Here is an 18,843-nt window from a genome sequence, read left to right as displayed (position 1 = left end):
AGTGAGAGAATTCCAGGCATGGGAACTCACAGCCTTTCTGTGGCCCCAGGGAAGTGTCAAAAACTTTGAATAAAAGAGGAGTTCCAGGTCTGTATGGGTGGAGGGAGTTCCCACATTGACAACTTGATTCCCTACACTTGTAAAATCTCAATTCTGGAGTCCTCCTCTCCTCCCCACCCCCACTCACAAATACCCAGTGTACAGTTCAAATAATAAGTGGTATAAGCATTGAATGATAGAGAGATCCGTGAAGGCTAGAATGATCAAGAAAGGCCTCCAAAGCTCTTTACTTGCTCTAATGAGACACAAGAGGATACCTGGGAAGGATAAGGCAGCTTATGGCTCCCTCTTTGTGAGTGCATCACCAAAATAATCACAACAGTTAACTGGAGAGAAAATCTGCCTGTGGAAAGAACATAAACTCCCTGTGGGTAGTGGTTATTTCTTTTTCTTTCTTTTTCTTTGTTTTTGTATCCTCAGGATCTCCCAGAATGCCCTGCATGAACATATAACACACTTACTAAATGCTTGTTGATTAGTGGGGATAGGTCTTTGTGTGATGCAAACCCTTCCCCATCTATTTCTTCTCTGTTGTCTCTATGCTTGGGTCTAGAGGCACGAGAACAGTTTACAATGGGGATCTCTAACCCATGACCCACTGCTTCCAGTGACTAGCAGCCCTCTGAGTCATATCATGAAATCCTTGACATGAGTGTGCTGTACTCAATAGAGCACTAGATCCAAACTCAGGTTCAAAACCTGTCTCTGACACTTACTTTCTGTGTGATCAAGAACAAGTCATTTAACATTTCTGAGATTTAGTCTCCTCGTCTGTAAAGTGGGGATAATGAAACCTGTAGCACCTATCTCCCTGGGGTTGTTGTAAGGCTCAAATGAGATAATATATGCAAAGCACTTGGCAAACGATAAAACCCTTTATAAACGTTGGCTATTATTTGTTCAGATGAATATATAATTGAGTACACATGTCTTTATGAAGAGAAACAGAGATTTAGATAGCAGAAGTGCAAATAGATGAGTGTTATCTACTTAGAACAAACAAAAGCTTGAGTTGGAGATCCCTAGCTTAGAGTATCAGGTCCCCTTGGGCAGTCAAGGGGAAGTCTCTCTACACAGGGGAGAGCTCAGAGCCACACACAGTTAAGTGGTTACGTATTAATACATTAATAAAGCTGGGCACACAGAAAGGGAGCAGACAACTTGCTGATGAGTTCCTTGGAGCGGGTCAAACACTCCAGGTAGTAATAGTGGTAGCGGTGGTAGTGATGGTAGTAGTAGTCGTCGTCGTCGTCGTCGTAGTAGTAGTAATTTATATAACAACTACCATGCGCCAGACACTATGCTAAGTGCTTTATAAAGATCATCTCATCTGGTCCTCACAATAACCCTGGGAAGTAGGTGGTGTTATGATTCTCGTTTTACAGTTGAGGAAATTGAGACAAATAGAAATTAAATGACCTGCCTAGGGGCAGCTAGGTGGCACAGTGGATAGAGTACTGGGCCTGGAGTCAGGAGGGCCTGGGTTCAAATCCAGCCTCAGACACTAGCTCCCTGGGTAAGTCACCTAACCCTGTTTGCCTCAGTTTCCTCATCTAGAAATGGAGCTGGAGAAGGAAATGGCAAACCACTCCAGTATCTGCCAGAAAAACCCCAAATGGGGTCACAAAGTCAGACAACCAACAGGGTAGCGCTGGTCGTTGGAACCAAATGAGATACATATGGAAAGTACTTTGATAGTTATTATTATTAAAATTATTATTATCTGCAATATGATAGAATTGGACTAGTTGAATTCTAAGGCCTTTCTAGGTTTAAATCTATGCTCCCATGAACCACAGCCATCTCTCTCCTCTGCTGAGTCCTATGCCTCCCCTGCTTCTGATCCGCTAGACTGGCCATCTTTTGGGGCTGAGAATCAAGAGGGGGAAGGGCTACGACAATGTGTTTTCCTCTTTCCTGACCAGCCCCCCAGTAGGCCTCTCTTCCTTCTCCCCTGTCCTGGGCCCAGAGCAGATGTGTAAGGAATTGGATCAAAGCCCAATCTTGTAAATTTTGCCCATTTCATATAGTTTGACATCTATAACTAATAGGAACTCAGCTGAGTCCCTGCCTTTTCCTTGGGATCTCACTCTCTGGCCATCAGCATTAGCTGTTGGAAAGGTTCAGCATCATAAATTACCCATCCTCTGGGGCCTGGGATAAACATCTACATGGAGGAAAGAGGGGTTTATGAGCCCATACCTGTAAGGTGAACTCACACCCCGTGCCATTCACGCAGTCGTTAATCAAAACCCTTTGTGAAAGCTCAGCCAATGCCAGGTATTCTCCTATATGCCAGGAGTCAAGTCTCCCCACAGCTGCTTCCTCAATCTATTTACATGGGAGAAATACCAAGAAACCCAAGAAAGAAATTGCCAGGGTCCACCAGGCGGCTGGGACCAAACCCAAAAATCGAAGTAACCGAAGGCCACTTTTTTTTTTTTGAGGTGTTTGAAAACAGGTGGGAACCTTGGAGACATCTCAGTTCTCTCCAGACCAAAGGGAGAAGCTGGCAACACTCTTCAAAACTGTCTGGGCCATTCAATCATCTCTGCCTACCCTTCCATTCCATCTTGGATATGCCGCCTGATTAAGCTTCCTAATAAACCACTATTTTAGCATCTCTCTCCTGCTCAAAAATTTTTGGTAAGCTATTACCTGTTGAATAAAATATAAACACCTGCCAATTCTAAGTCCTCCCTAGTCTGACTCCATATGATTCTTTCAGCCTTAGCTCTCACCATTGCCCTCCACTCAGGCTATGCCTGTCTCAAACTGGCCTACTTCCCATCCTCTCTGGTCTCCATGCCTTTGTCTATGCCAACCCCTCATCTGAAATGATCTCTCATCATCTCAGCTTGTCAAAATTCTTCCCTATGAAGCCCTCCGGTATTGGCTCTTCCTGCTCTAAGGTCTCATGCTGTTTTTTTTGTTTTTAAACTCTCCTATGAACTTGCCATATTCTGATCTGCATTCGAGGAAATTAAGGCCTGGACAAGGTCATATAGCTAGCTAGTGGCAATGGTAGGATTTGAATCCAGGTGCTCCAACTCTGAATCTAATTTTCTCGCTACTCTGCCACAAGAGCCTCGGTCCCTCCCCATCCTCAAAGGGATGCAGCAGCAACAGCAGCCACCATAAAGGGAAGCCCTGGCCCCTCCACTGGTGTCACCATGAGACCTTTTGCTTTCACCACAAGTATCTAAAAGCTGAATGAGCTGGGCCTGTCTGAAAGGGGTTTTTTGTTTGGTTTTGGTTTTTTTCTTTTCTTTTTAAACATTTTTAGTCACAGGTAAGTGATGGGGGTCCAGATCTCCGGTTTCATCGGTGTAGGGAGTTCCAGGGAGGAAAACTTTCTCTACAAATGCAGGTTAGTAATTGTTCTGCAATTTATAGTTGCCTCAGACACTAAGACTCTAAGTATCTCCTTTAGAGTAATATACCTGGTCGGTATGCATCAGAAGCAAGTCTTCCTAACTCCAACTTCAGCTCACTCTTCACTACCTCAAGATGCATCTCAGGGCAAATGCTACGAAAGTATAAGCACCTACAAGCAGCTAGGTGGTGCTGGGCCTGGGCTCTGGAAGATCTGGGTTCAAATTCTACCTCAGAAACTTGGCAGCTGTGTGACCCTAGGCAAGTCATTTAACTTTTGCCTGCCTCAGTTTCTTCAGAAGCAAGTCTTCCTAACTCCAACTTCAGCTCACTCTTCACTACCTCAAGATGCATCTCAGGGCAAATGCTACGAAAGTATAAGCACCTACAAGCAGCTAGGTGGTGCTGGGCCTGGGCTCTGGAAGATCTGGGTTCAAATTCTACCTCAGAAACTTGGCAGCTGTGTGACCCTAGGCAAGTCATTTAACTTTTGCCTGCCTCAGTTTCTTTGGTTGTAAAATGGGTTAATAATAGCACATACATCCCAGGCTTGTTGTGAGTATCAAATTGGGTAATACTTGTAAAGCACTTAGCACATAGTAGGAGTTTAATAAATTCTCATTCCCTTACCCCATATGGAAATGTTTTCTTCACTGTGCCGATGGCAAAAAAAATCTGGGGAAATGATTTGGAGTGTGATTGAGCACCGAATTTGGCATCAGAGGATCTGGGTGTGAATCATGACTCTGCCATTTCCTACTTAATTGACCCCATGATTATTGATAGACCTCTCTAGGCCTCAGTTTATTCAACTGTAAAATGAGATGGTTGGATTCCTTGGCCTCTGAGGTCCCTCCCAAGACTATCTCATGTTTGGCTTCAGCCAGTTTCCTGTGGAATCAGTCCTGCAGCTGACTCAGTCTTTTGCATGACTGTGTGGTCTCAGACCCTCAGTTTCTTCACATATCATGATACATGTGCTGTTCTTTTTGTCCCTTTAAGGAATTCTGGAGACAAACTTCAGCATGTGATTATAGCCAGTAAAAAGGTTTTTACTTCTATTCAAACAGAAACCAGGACTTCAATAATATGTGTGTTTTTTCCTTCTACAATGTGTACATTGTAGTGCTGAAGGGTTCTGAGTGAATATGAGAAGAAAAAAAATCTGAAATCAAAAAAATTTCCTCTTTGCTTTTTCTAGTAAATTCTGACCTGGTTTCTTAATTGTCAATGATTTCTTCTGCGTTGTGGAATTTTGTCTTGGGGAGAGCAGCTGCTTGTTCTTTGTTATATGCTCCCCAACAGCTGGCTCGGTCCTGATTGACCTTATTATCTAACATCTACTTTGAAATGTAGCGGCAGTGAACGCACAATCCAATACAAGCCCAAAAAACCAACTGCACATGCACAGGATGGGAGAAGTAGAGTTGCCAAGCTTTTCATGAGCTAAAAGAGGTCCAGGGGTTTCCAGTGGGTTCCAAGATCAATGTGAGTCAACATGAGGCAATGGTTCAAAAGTCAGGAGGAGCACCAAGTTCAGAACAAGGGAGGTGGCAGTTCTATTGTCTGTCCTTTGCCCCAACCCTCTCGCTATATATGGAGTAATGTGTTCAGTTCTGGGCACCACACTTCAGAAAGGACATTGAGAAGCAGTAGTGCATGCAGAGAAGGGAGAGGAGGATGAGGAATGCCAGGATGGGAAATAATTGGATAAAGGAACTTGGGGGTGCTTAGCTTAGAAAAGAGTTATCATTGCATAGGGGTGGGGAACCTGTGGCCTCGAGGCCCCATGTGGCTCAAGGCTGCATTCAGTCAAAGGGCTACACTTGAGGACCTAGAGGGCCCCATGTGGCCTCGAGGTCTCAGGTTCCCCACCCCTTCTAACTATACCATGTCATAATACCATGACTTCCAGGGCTATCATGTGATAAAAGGAGAGCTAGAACTAATGGGTGGTGTGGTAGGAGAATTCAGATCATTGTAATTCCCCTCACTGCCTATCAATTTTGTTGTTCAGTCATTTTAGTTGTGTCTGACTCTTTGTGACCCCTTTTGGGGTTTTCTTGGAAGAGACACTAGAGTGGTTTGTCATTTCCTTCTCCAACTCATTTTACCGATAAGGAAACTGAGGCAAACAAGGTCAAGTGACTTGCCCAAGGCCACACAGCTAGCTAGTAAGTGTCTGAGGCCAGATTTGAACTCACTAAGATGACTCCTCCTGACTCCAGGCCCAGGGTGCTATCCAGTGTACCACCTAGCTGCCCCAACCCAACTATGAATAGGGTCAAAAAAATAAAATGGGCTAATTGGGCAATGGATTTCCTGTCACTGGAGGTGTTTAAGCAGAGGTTGAATGACACTTGGAGGAATATTGTAGAAGGGACTTCAGGAAGTGATTGGATTAGATGATTTATACGGGTCTTTCCAAGTCTGGAACTCCATGTTTCTAAGAGTCTAAAGCACAAAAATGAATAAATCTTTTGAATGAAAAGTGTGTTGGTGTGCTTTGGACCTGAAGGGCAGTCACAGTTCTAGGAGTATCCTGTGTCATTAGTGAATGTGTCTATTATTTTTGAAGTTTAAAGAAGCTTATCCAGGGAAAGGAAGCATTCTGCATTTTCACACCAGATTTTGCCTCTTGAAAGCCAGAATATAAAACAGCAAATGAGCACAAAGATGCTTCTTAAGAGGTGAAAACCCCAAAGCCAGACCATCAAGCATGGCAAATCATGCCTTAATTATTTTAAGGAACCCATTGCTAAATCATCTCACTGACTTTAAGGCCTCCAAACATATTAGCTAAGGACAGAGAATCCCAAACCCTTATGGCACTGCCTCAGTGTCTTGTCCTGGGGCAACTAGATCTAAATCCCTTTGCCAGACTAATAGATTATCCTGCCAGGATCTCACTACCAGCATCTCAGAGGCTAAGCCCCTTGAATATCTACCCATCACACTACCAAAAGGAAATGACCAAAGGATATGACTGAGTTCTCAAATTTAGAGCTCAAATATATTGAAGAAAATCCTCTATTTTAGTGGTTCTCAAAGTGTGGCTAGCCCAGGGACCCTTTCAGGGGGTCCAAGAGGTCAAAACTATTTTCATAATGCTGCTGAGACATTATTTGCCTATTTATTCTTAACTAAATGTATGTAAGACTCAATTTTCTTCATCTATTTGAACCAAAACAACATGGATTGACTGCAGAAGCAGATAGGAGAATCTAGCTATCTTCTATTAAGCTAGATACTAAAGAGATACAAAAGTATGTAAAACAATGCCACTCTTTTGACTGTTTTTTGAAAACAGTTATTTTTCAAAAAATAAGTTATTTATGCTAGTATGTAATGGATTTATTGCTATTTAAATGAGTTAATAAATGTTCTTAAAAAATCATTAGTCTCCATTTCTAATATGGCAAACAATGATATCTATAACCCATGTAAAGCTTTTTTGGGTCCTAGCGTAATGGGGTCCTGAGCCCCAAAAGTTGGAGACCCGTGCCCTAGATTTTAGAAGTAATTCTTCTGGGCCAAATTGAAGGCTTGTTAAAGGTAAGCACTCCAGGCGGCAGGGCCCAGGTGTCCTTCTCCTCAGTCCCCAGAGAGCAGGGCACAGACATAGGCCTACAAAGAGTGAGGACTCAGAAAAGATTTGCACTTGCCCCAAAGACAGGTAGGATGAACCAGGCAACTTGGCTGCGCCTCTCATCCTCTTCCCCATCATCAAAGACAAGTGACCCACCGACTGTAGCAAGGCTAAAAATCATTTGTTTAAAAACAGCTTTCGGGCTGTTCTTAGTACATGAAAATATGTCTATACTTCAGAAGTCTGGTTACATCTCCCAAGTCTCACAACACAACACGGAGCCAAGTTCAGTAAATACTTTTCATTTACTGAGGGCAGGAGTCAAAGCATCTTCAGGAAGAGCAAGAAGCCCAATTAGAGAATATTTCCCTCTCTTTGCTCACTCTATACACACACACACACACACACACACACACACACACACACACACACACTCCCCACCTATTCCATATCGCAGAATCACAGAATGTTAGAGCTAGATAAGATTGTAGAAGGCGTCAAACCCACCCATTTTACAAAGGAAGGACCTGAGAAGGGGAAGTGACTTGCTCAGGTCACTCAGTTAACCTAGGGTCTGCAGATTCCAAACCTCAGATTTACCACTACCCCACATTTGGTCCATTCCCCTTGTGGGTAATTACCTCACTTTATCTTCTACCTTTCTAATATACTTTTATAATACCATGAGTTATCATTTTAGGTTGGAGAAGGAAATGGCAAACCACTCCATTATCTTTGCCAAGAAAACCCCAAGTGGGGTCACGAAGAGTCAGACACTACTGAACAACAAATTTAGGGCAGCTAGGTGGCACAGTGGATAGAAGGCTGCTGAGCCTGGAGTCAGAAAGACTCATCTTTGTGAGTTCAAATCTGACCTCACACACTTACTAGCTGTGTGACCCTGGGCAATTCAATTAACCCTGTTTGCCTCAGTTTCCTCATATGTAAAACAAACTAGAGAAGGAAATGGTAAATCTTTCAAGAAAACTCCAAATGGGGTCACAAAGAGTTGGACATGACTGAAAAACAACTGAATGGCAACAACCACAAAATAGGAGCTTGTGACTTATCAGCCTACTAAACTATAAACTGCAAGAAGGCAGGAAAATGGACTTAATAAATTGTCTACTCCCCTTGGTGCCTAACACATGCTTTGTTAACCTGGCTTCTTGTTGTTGTCATTTTTGAATGAATGAAAGAATGAACTGAAATGAACAGAACAGAATGGAATGGAATGCTGTCCTACCCTAAGGCAGAATTTAGTTGGGTCAGTCTTTAGCCCTGACCACACACAGGCAAGTAAAAAGCAGCTCTGGACAGGAGCTTACCAGACGGAACAAACCACCTCCATGTGTACACACAGGCAGAAGGGCATTCAGATAAGAGAACTTCCTTGAGCTAGGGGTTGGCAACCTCTAACATACAGGTCAAGTTTCTTGGCACATGGCACGGGTGCCGCAACCATGACCCCCTCTCTGCTGCCAGGAGGATTCAGCAGCTGGCTCATACGCCCATCCCACTCACAAGTTAGTCAACGGGAACTCAGCCTCTCCAGATTCTTAAGTCTGCGGGCTGACCCCCACACCCAAATGTTCTGCTTAGAATTCAAGGCAAGTGGTCTGGGATCCCATTCCCTGAGGCGGTCAATAATCTCTTGGCTCATTGTTCCCAAAGGGGCCCTAATATGCCAAAAAGGCATGTGGTCCATGGTTTGGCACACTACTTCTTTTCAAAGGGCTGCCAACCCCTAGACTAAAGCCACAGAGATGCATAGGAATAAATGGATATAGGGCTTTAGTCTCACCTTAGAATTATAGGAAAATCAAATTCTAGTGGTAGGGTCTCAGAGCTGAGAAGGCTCTAAGTGGTCTTCTAGCCCAATGGCACAAGCATTGAAGGCGCTCTCTCCACAGTAGCCCCAACAGGCAATCGTCTAGCTTCTATCTGACTACCTCCAGTGACAATGATCTCACTGTCTCACATGGTGGTATGTTCAACTGTTGAACAGAGCTAATAGTCAGGAAGCTCCCCTAACCATTTTCTCCTCCTGAGAGCCAAAGCTACCTAGGATTGCCTATCATTTTAGGTTGGAGAAGGAAATGGCCAACCATTCCAGTATCTTTGCCAAGAAAACCCCAAGTGGGGTCACCAAGAGTCAGACACTATTGAACAACAAATTTAGGGCAGCTAGGTGGCACAGTGGATAGAATGCTGCTCCCTCACACCCTGGATCCTCAAAGAGTAAAATTCTTCTCCTCTGTGACAACAATCTTCAGATGTCTGAAGGTAATAGAATTATGAATATGGAGCCAAGGTCATCCCCCATTTCTCCCCCCACCTTATTTTGCAAATGAGGAACTGGAATCCAGGAGGTGATTTGCCCAGTTACATAGCTAGTGTATCTCAGAGCCAGGTCCTCTGGTTCTAAATCCAGCATGATTTCTACTGTATTGTGCTACTCAGGGATCCAAATCCTTCTGTCTTCCCTTCCTCAGGCTAAACTTTCACCGTCCAAAAACCTTTCTCCTAGGACATGGCTTTGAGTCACCTTGCCTTCCTAGACCCACTCCAAACTCTCCTTCCCTAACCCCACTTCCAGGCACATCCTTTCAATAAGGAGACACACTAACATACAAATCCATCCCAAAGTATCAGAGACTTGGTTTGGTTCTTTTTGTTTGCAGATTAATATTTTAACGTAAAATATTCATACAGTAGACCTACCCTGTCTTCTAGCTGAATACTGTTATGGACTAGCCCTATTCCAACAGAAAACAAAGGGTGATGTTCGTTCTCCTACCTTCTTGTGAACATCAACAGGAATTCCCAAAGCCACTGATCCACTTAGGGGAATGTCCCACAAGCCTCCATAAGCCAGGGAGGCTTTGAGTTGTTTTGCTTCTTTTCTCTTTTTATTTCTCGTTACAACATCAACGATGTTAATAATAGCTAATATTTATATAGCACTTACTATGTGCTAGACACTGTGCTGAACACTTTACAAATATTATCATATTTGATCCTCACAACAGCCTGGGGAGGTAGGTGTTATTATTATCCTTATTTTATAGATGAGAAAACTGAGGCAAAAAGAGGTTAAGTGACTTGCCCAGGGTCACAGAGCTAGTGAATGTCTGAGGTTTGAACTCAGTCTTCCTGACTCCAGGGCCAGGACTCTACACATTGCACCACCTAGCTGTCCCTGTAGGGGCTCCCTGGCAGGGTAAGGGATTAGGGGAAGGATATATTCAGAAATGAAAGTAATATGAAAACAAAATATCTCAATAAAATGCCTTCTTTTAAATAAAAGGGGAACCTAGACAGGGCACTATTTTAAGGAAAGGTCTAAATTGTTAATGCCAGAATTCCATTCATCACTGGGGAAGATATTGAGAAGCATCCCTTAATTCAGAACAGAATAAAGAATCATTCTCTGCTTCTGTGTAAGACTAGCCCTGCTTCTCTCTTCCCCTAAAGCTGATCACTGCCCTGTACACTGATAACGCACAGACTAACTTGACCAAGAGATTGGCATTTTCAGTAATTGCATACAAATTTACTAGAAGTTTTGGCCACCTCAGGCCTCTTCCCCTTTTTCTTATGGCCGATGAAACTTAGGCAAAATAAAGATAATAACCTGCGGTTTTGGAGCAACAAACGAATACAAACTCCTTTGTAATCACTTCTTTTTTTCTTGTCAGAGGAAATAAAGAGCACCCAGTCATTAGACTCAGCTCCCCTTTGCTTGTCATTGAGGGTGCTGTTCCAGGTCCCAGGAGGAGGGATGGATACAAACCACCACTCCAGACTGAGCTCCTTGAGAGCCCCTGGGGGAGGGGAATCACCAGGAGACTTACTCAGAGGCATCTTCTTCAAAGAGCAGGTACCTCCCCCGGGATCTTCTTAAAGGTTTCAAGCTGGAAAGGACCTTGGACACCATCTAGCCCTTCATTTTACAGATGAGGAAACTGAGGCCAAGTAAGGCAAAATAAATGGCATAAGGTCCCACAAATAGTAATCACCAGAGGTGAGATTTAAACCCGTGTTTTTCTGACTCTAAGTCTAGCACTCTATTCAAAACAACATACCGGGTTTAGAGTCAAAGAATCTTAAAGTTGGAAGTGACCTCAAGAGATAACCTAGCCCAACTCCTACTTACTTAAATAAGGATTCAACTCTACAACCCCCCTGATTGTTTATCATCCAGCCTCAGCAATGACTAACTCACAATTCAGGTTGCAGCTCTGTCACTGATTTGTTGTGCGATGTTGGGCCAATTGCGTCCCTTCTCTGTGCCTCAGTTTCCTTTTCAGCAAAATGTGAGGATTGGACTAGATAACCTCTAAGATTCTTTCTGGTCCTGGTTTTCTGCAGCTCCCTATGCTGGATTCTTTTTTTTTTAAGCTAATTTTTTAGAGCTAGAACTTTGGAGCTAGAAGGGGCCTTACAGACTATCAAATCCAATCCCCCACTTTTTGACAGGTGGGTGTCCACTGCTCACTTTCAAAAGGAACTTCCACATCAGAGCCCAATCCAATTGTACTCCTCAGTTGAGGTAGATTGCAGCTGTGGGGTATCTACTTCAGCCCTCTCCAACCAGACATGGGAAAAAAATGAAAGAAACTCCTGGATCAATGTCAGTGATAGATGCAAATAAGTACTTCTCTACAATTTATCCATTCTGATCCCATGGCTTCTTGCTACAATTATTCACTATCCACTGAAATAGCCCATCCTGGACTCAGCTTACTCAGAATTTGGTGCTGGAGTTCACGAGGTTCCTTGTAATGACGTGGCATCACTTTCAGCACCAATGTTCTAGTCAGAAACAAAGTTGTCATTATGAAAGTTTCTCTTTGAATTGCAGCAATACTGACAGAAAAAGAGACCACAGCCATCATCTAATCTAATACCAATCCGAAGTATGAATACCTGCTATGACATTCCTAATCTATGGTCCCTCTCATGAAGACTTTTTTTTTTTTGATGAGGAACTGACTGCATCTTAAAGCAGTTTTTCCCATTGTTGGACAGCTCTTGTGATCAGCTTGTAGTTGAGAAGAATTCTTAACATCATCTATTTATTGGGAAACAGAATGTTTCATTTTTGTCTTTCCATCCCCAGTGCTTGGCACAGAACTGCAAACAGTATATGCTTAAATAAATACTTTCTGAATGAATGAATGAATGAGGCTAAAAAGTTAAGCAATGTGGAGGCCCCACATTCAGAATCACCCACAGCAAATTCAGTCTCAACCCTACAGAAAAGGACAAAGTGAGGCTGGAAGTTCCAAAAGCCCTGCTGAATAAGGTTTGCTTGTTGGATAATCACATGCCTTGCCATGGACACACTTGAACCCTTCTGCCAAGGCTTCTTGTTGGCTTATAGAAGAAATTGCATGGCATTAGGCTTAGCATTAGAGTCAGGCTAGGGTCAAGATACAGATCTGGTTTAAGATTAGGGCAAAAATCAGCAAGGATTTACAAAATGCTTTCCTTACAACTACATTATTGTCCTCTGTACACCTTAAGGTTCAGTCTAAATGTGAGCTATTATTATGATCATTAGGATCAAGATCAGAGTAACACCTCAGGGTAGAAACAGAGTCAGAACTAAAGCTTAGTGTTTCTTTAAGGATGAACTAACACATAGAATAGATTTAATTGCTATTTACACTATGTTCAAATCTCTTGCCTCTCCAGGGTGCTTATATGGCAAAATCCAGCATGTGCTCTCTTCTTTAGGATGTACCTTTTTGTATTAAAAAGAAGTTTTTGGTTCCAAGGGAGTTCAGCTCCTTAGATCACTTCCTAATGACAGGCCCAACCCTTTCTTTCCTCATCGTTATTTCAGGTGGGTAGACTCCTACTCATTACCCAGGCTGTCCTCTACCTGAAGATCACAAGCACCCTCACCCACCCCCTCTGCTGGTTTGTCTGGGACCACAACACAATGAGGGTTCCTGGCATGGATTGCCTCCAGGGCTCTACCATCCTTTCTGTCTGTGACATCACCAGAAACGAAATCTACCTTTAATAAGAGTCCTTCCCTCATGCAGAACTGTCCCTGGTTGCATTCTGTGCAAAACACAGACATGGCAAACTTGAGCCACCACCGAGCTCACATAACCCAGCCTGACAGGCTACAGTACACAAAATCCCACCCACCTCCCTCTATAAATAGGCCTGTGTAGGAGCAACAGTACTCACCAAAAAAGTTCTATTGCAATTATATTTTTAAAAAGAAAAAGTAAATCAATAAGGATACCCCCCCACCCTTGGAAGCTTCTTTGCACTGGATTTTATTTAAACTGACAAGCACACTCAAAATAACTACAGTTCTTTGTTGCTACACCATCTCCTAGAGAATGCCTTCCTTCCTGAAACAGAGTGTGAAAAGTTAAAGACTTATTTAAAGACTGACCCTTTCTCCATTCAAAACACTACTCATACCCAAGAGCAGGCTGCAGCTTGCTAGATGTGACATTCTGCCACAGTCTGTCTTGCTGAATCTACAGACAGTCCCCAATCCTGGGCCAGTTGCTATTTTGGCCCCCTCCATTTGTACAGTTGGTTTACAACTTGTAAGCTGAAGAAACAAACTGGATTATCATGGCTCTCCATTCTGCTATCTGATTCCTTCCCTCCACCCCCACAATATGCCCAACCAAGATTCCAAAGACAGTATTGTTTCCCATCAATCTATAACTGTCTAGAAAGTGTATCAGAGTTTCCCTAAATCTTGTTTAGCTCCTAACAACCAGTAAAACTGAACTACATATGCACTCATTCTTGTGTAAACTCTCAAGCTTGTACATATGGCCATTTTGCTCCCCAGTATCAAGGAATTTACAAGGGAATCTCTTACTATATACATTAGAACCCAATCTGATCTCCAGTCCTTTGCAGTAAGCTGATCTTCCTTACACCTGTCAGATCCACAATTGCTTTTTTTAGATTTTTCCCCCTTAACCTCTGTACTTAAACCCTCATACTTGCAACTTTCATCTGTTGGAGGTCAGAGCCTCCATCTGGAATGGCTGATATTCATTAAAAAATCATCTACTCATTCAATAAGTATTAAGTGCCTGCCATGTGCCCAGCACTGTGTTATTAGTTGATAGGTATATAAAAAAACCCCACCAAAATAAATTAGTTTTCCCCCTTAAGGAACTTATATTTCTCCAATTAGGCAGACCCAGAATTTCAGTAGGTTGAAATATAAAACAATTCTCTAGTTTGGCTTGATCTTACAAAGTTATCCTTAACCAGCAGAAGTGGTTTGAGTTTCAAGAAGGAGCAAAATTGTATTAGGGAAGAAGGGATTGTATAGAAAGGGGATAGTGTTGATTGCAAAAGGGGTGGGAAGGATTGGGATTGTCCTTTAAGACTCATATGAGAATGAGCATGACAATTGAAAGCACATAAGAAGCTAAAAATAACTCTCTTGAGGTGATGGAAAGAGTTCATATACTCCCTCAAGCCCTGCAGATAAGCTAATGCCCATTTTCATTCCCAGAGTGATCAGAGTCAATATGGAAATTCGACATAGGATTAAGTTTAGACTCAGGTTCTGTGTTGTTCCTATTGGTCTTGTAAGAAGAAGAACCTTGTCATAGGCCACAGAAGAAGGATTACCTGTCTCAGGTGGTGAAGTAAAAGCTAAGAGGAGACTGAACCTAGAGAAGGAACTTTGTTACTCTAGTGATGGAACTCTGTCTCCATCATTTCCCAGCCACTATGCCTGACCCTGTTTCTATCCAGAACCTTACAGTCAAATCTCTTTTTAGAAGGTATGGCTCCTTGTTGTCTTCTGCAGAAATGCTTTACTAAGTACTCTTATCTTCCCTCAAACTCCCATGGATTTTTCCTCTTCCATAAAGAGACAAATGAAATCCATTCAGATTGTAAGTCACACTCAAGACACAAAGGTGAGTTGGATATCTGGGTAATTCCAGAGATAAACCAACCTTCCTTTCTACCTTCCTTCCTTCTTTCCTTCCTTCCTTTCTTCTTTCCTTCCTTTCTCCTTTCCCTCTTTCCCTTCCTTCCTTCCTTTCTTCTTTCCTTCCTTCCTTCTTTCCTTCCACTCTTCTCTTCCCTCCCCTCTTTACTTTTTTTACTTCTGCTCTTCCTTGCCTTTCTTCCTTACCTCCCTCCTTCCCTTCTTTCCTCCCTTCCCTCTTTCCTTCCTTCTTTTCTTCCTTCTTTCCCTCCCTCTTTACTTGTTTGTATCCTTCCTTCTTTTCTTCCTTCTTTCCCTCCCTCTTTACTTGTTTGTATCCTTCCTTCTTTCCTTCCTTCCTTCTTTCCTTCCTTCCATCACTCCTTCCCTCCTAGACTCAAGGAAATATCCTTTGCTATTATTTCCACTTCCTATATTAAAAAACAACAACCAAAAACTAGCTAGAAATCTCTAACTCAATTCCCAAACAATGTTTTTCCTCTGGCTAGCTTTCAGAAAACTAAAATTCAGATGCAAAGATTGACGTAACTGAACAAACAAAACAAACCCACACATACAAAAAGAACTGCCAGAAACTTGGACTGGAGAGAGAGAGAGAGAGAGAGAGAGAGAGAGAGAGAGAGACTCCAGGACACGAGCTAGTCCTATGATCACTTTAGTTTTTTTTTCTTTACAAATACCTTCAAATGAAAAAATGGGAAGGAGACATTTATTGAGGGCTGGCTCTGATCTCATCCCACCAACTGAAGGGCTAATCCCAACTAGTAGATTTATCTACTGGATTTAGGATCCTAGAGCTTTTTATTCCTTAATTCTCAAACAATGTCACTTGGACCATTTTCCTTTCCAATGACACAGAAGTTTGATGGGTAATCATCCACCCCTCAAAGAGGATTCAAATCACATACAAAATAGTGTGTGTGTGTGTGTGTGTGTGTGTGTGTGTTGGGGGAGAGTAAAGAGAGTGGTTGCAAAGGCTCATTCACAAAAAGCTAAATTGTACACAAACTCGACAGAGCCTCTAGAAACTTAGAACCCTTAAGACACAGGCAAAAAAAAATCCACTGCCCAGTGTCCTTATTACTTGGTATGACATAGTAGCTCCTTCTCCCAATCCTAACAGTTCATCCTCCTCAGTCTTGATAACCTGGTTTAGAAGGGTCCAGGGGAATCCAACTCACCCAGTGTTTAGATTTTAGAAAAGAGAAACATCAGTTTTATTACTTTTTTTGGAGCTCAGATTCCTCATCTATATTTAATATTTATACAGCAAAATGTACAAGGTCAGGAAAATGTAAACAAACATTGCTCATCCTTGCTTCTTCTTGTCTTCCTAACTTTGACAAGGAAAGTTAGTGTGGAAAACACGGATGGCTTTTTCACCCCTGCCTTGCTGCTCTCAACACCAAATCACTCCAGCTCTGTGCAAACTAAAAACTGAGAGACATCCAACGCCCCTAGCAACCACAATGGCACAGCTGCCTGAATAAACCCAGGCCTCAGAAATGCAAGGCTGCAAAAGTGGGGGTGGGGGTGCCTGAACTGATACTGGGAATATCCACTAAGCCAGGCAAATGCTGCTCACTGCCCAGGGAATCCACAATATATATAGTGGAGCAGTCTAATGTTTAACCTAGGTGCCTTCACACAGCCTCTTCCCCATTCCCCCTCCACATAAAAGCTGGAGCTCTCTAATTAACAAAGAATTTGCCAGAGATTTGGAAAGCTTGACTGCTTAAGATTCCCTGGCCGTAATGACAGACAATTCTAGTGTCACACATGACTTTTCTTGCTTTTCTCTGAAATTCAGTTTTCTACTTGTCACAACTACTGGGAAAGAAGAACACATTTCTCTATGGTTGGAAATAAAATCAGCTGGGGAGATGAGAAAGGGAAGTGAGGGGCCTGTCCTCCCCTCCCATCTGAAGTAGGAATTAGTCCTAAACATTTCCAATTTGCACCACAACAGGTTCACAGCCAACTCCACCCATCCGCCAAACAGCCATCCTTGTGCAAAATGAAACATGTAAATTCCCCTTAGAAAACAGTTACATGTTTATGCCAGTTTTCTGCCTGCTTTTGTACTCTTTTAAACAAATGCTTCCTTTTCTCTCTCTTGTTTTGAGATTTGGTCTTTCTCCTCCTCCTCTAAGGACTTTGCAGACATACAGGTTAATAAGTATTAAAGAAGTCCCATTTCGCTGATTCCTGATCAAGTGCAGGTGAACCCGTTATCTTTTCCCCACTATCCAGAATAAAATACAAATTTTCCTAGTTTCCTAATAAGAGAGAGAAGTGCGAAGTGGAGAGAAACCACAAGACTACATTCTCCTTTTCTTACTTGGATAGCCTAACTCTTTTTGAAGACTAAGATCATGTTAACATTATGCCTTTGCAGTGACTCCCTATAGAATCGAATTATAAATGCCCTGCCATTCAGATCACTTCTGTATAGAAAAGGACATCAAGGGACCAGGCTTCTCCAATATTGCTCCAGGGAGCCAAGATCTCTAACAACTCAGGCAGAGCAACGGGATGCTGGGGGGACAGCAAAGTGTAACTAACTGCTTTGAGTCCACCTCAATTATTCAGAAACACCAAGTTTTCCCAAGCTCCCCTGGCAGGTGGGCTTCCCAGGCCACAGGCCACCTTCCCTGATATACACGTAAAACACAGTACTGCACCGGTTCCCAGGCACGTCCCAAAGCCCGTCGGTCCCTCCCAGGATGCAAAATCCTAGAAGGAAAAAGGACTCTTGGTGTCCAGGCAAGGCAGGGCCGGGCAGGGGAGGGCAAGGGGGTCAACTATGTCCCTGGAGCACTTCTCAAAGGAAGGCAGGACAGCCCACCTTTCCTCCTTCCCTCTGGGATGCCGTGGCCACTTTGCGCCTAGTAGCCTGAGCCCTGTGCGCCCCTCTTCATGAGGTAGCAGCCCAAAGGGACTAGAAGGGAAGGATATGGGTTACAGACCAGTCTGAGGCACCAGCTCCTCGGCCGCGAAGTCTGTTTGAGGCAGAAGAAGACGGTGGCGGCCAGAGCCGGGTAGGGGACTTGCTCCTCGTCGGCGGCGCCCAGCTCCGGCTCCGGCTCTTGCTCGGGTTCGGGCTCGGCAGCCGGCTCCGGCTCCGGCTCCGGTTCCGGCGCGCGCTCACGCTCCAGCTCCCGTTCCCGGGCAGAGGACGCCCCCGAGGCCACGCTGCCTTGGAGAGACTTGCTGCCGCTGGCCGCATCCTCCTCCTCCTCCCCAGGCTGGGCAGCCTGGACCGACGCGATGGGCACCCGGACCTCGTCGTTAGCCAGCGGCTGCAAGGGCTGTCTCCTCTCGCCATCAGTCATGATCGCGGGCGGCACCTGCGGGGAGGGAAGGGGGAGGGGGGCGACAAAGGCAGAGCTGACCGGGGTGGGGGGGGGCGACACCTCTACCCCCTCCCCCTACCGCCCCCGGCCGGCCCCGCCCCAGACAGCCGGGGAGGGGGGAGGGCAGGGAGAGAGGGACAAAGGGGAGAAGGACTGGGGCTGAGGGTGGGGGTGGGGGTATTCCCAAGTGTGGAGGACAAACTAGGGGCCGGGAGGCGGTGGCAGAAATGGAGTCTAAGGACATCCAGCGCCTTACTCCCTCCCACCTCTCCCCCGACTTCTCCCCACGTAGATACTCCACCAGAGCAGAAAGCCGGCCGGGCCGGCGGGCGCCGGGGGCTGGGAGCGTGTGCCACGCCGCCGCCCCCCGCCCGCTGCCGCCTCAGCGCCTTTGTCTTTCGTATTAAAGCAAATGCTCTCTTAGACCCCCTCCAACCCCTGCAGTACCCCGGTACCCGCTCCCTCCCTCTGCTCCCATTCCCCTTGTCCCAGCCCCA

At 44.2% G+C, this 18,843-nt stretch overlaps 1 protein-coding gene across 1 annotated transcript in view; it reads right to left on the bottom strand.

Moving 5' to 3' along the window:
* CACNA1H (calcium voltage-gated channel subunit alpha1 H) overlaps window positions 1-18,325 on the bottom strand; it is a 416,322-nt gene extending 397,997 nt beyond the window's left edge. The window contains exon 1 of the mRNA XM_036737928.1: window positions 17,949-18,325. Within this exon, the coding sequence (XP_036593823.1) occupies window positions 17,949-18,325 (377 nt within the window). The remainder of the gene's footprint in view (window positions 1-17,948) is intronic.
* Between the last annotated feature and the right edge of the window lie 518 nt (window positions 18,326-18,843).

The sequence above is a fragment of the Trichosurus vulpecula genome, chromosome 9, assembly GCF_011100635.1.
Source record: "Trichosurus vulpecula isolate mTriVul1 chromosome 9, mTriVul1.pri, whole genome shotgun sequence".
Taxonomy (NCBI): domain Eukaryota; kingdom Metazoa; phylum Chordata; class Mammalia; order Diprotodontia; family Phalangeridae; genus Trichosurus; species Trichosurus vulpecula.
This window is presented reverse-complemented; position numbering and strand designations above follow the sequence as displayed.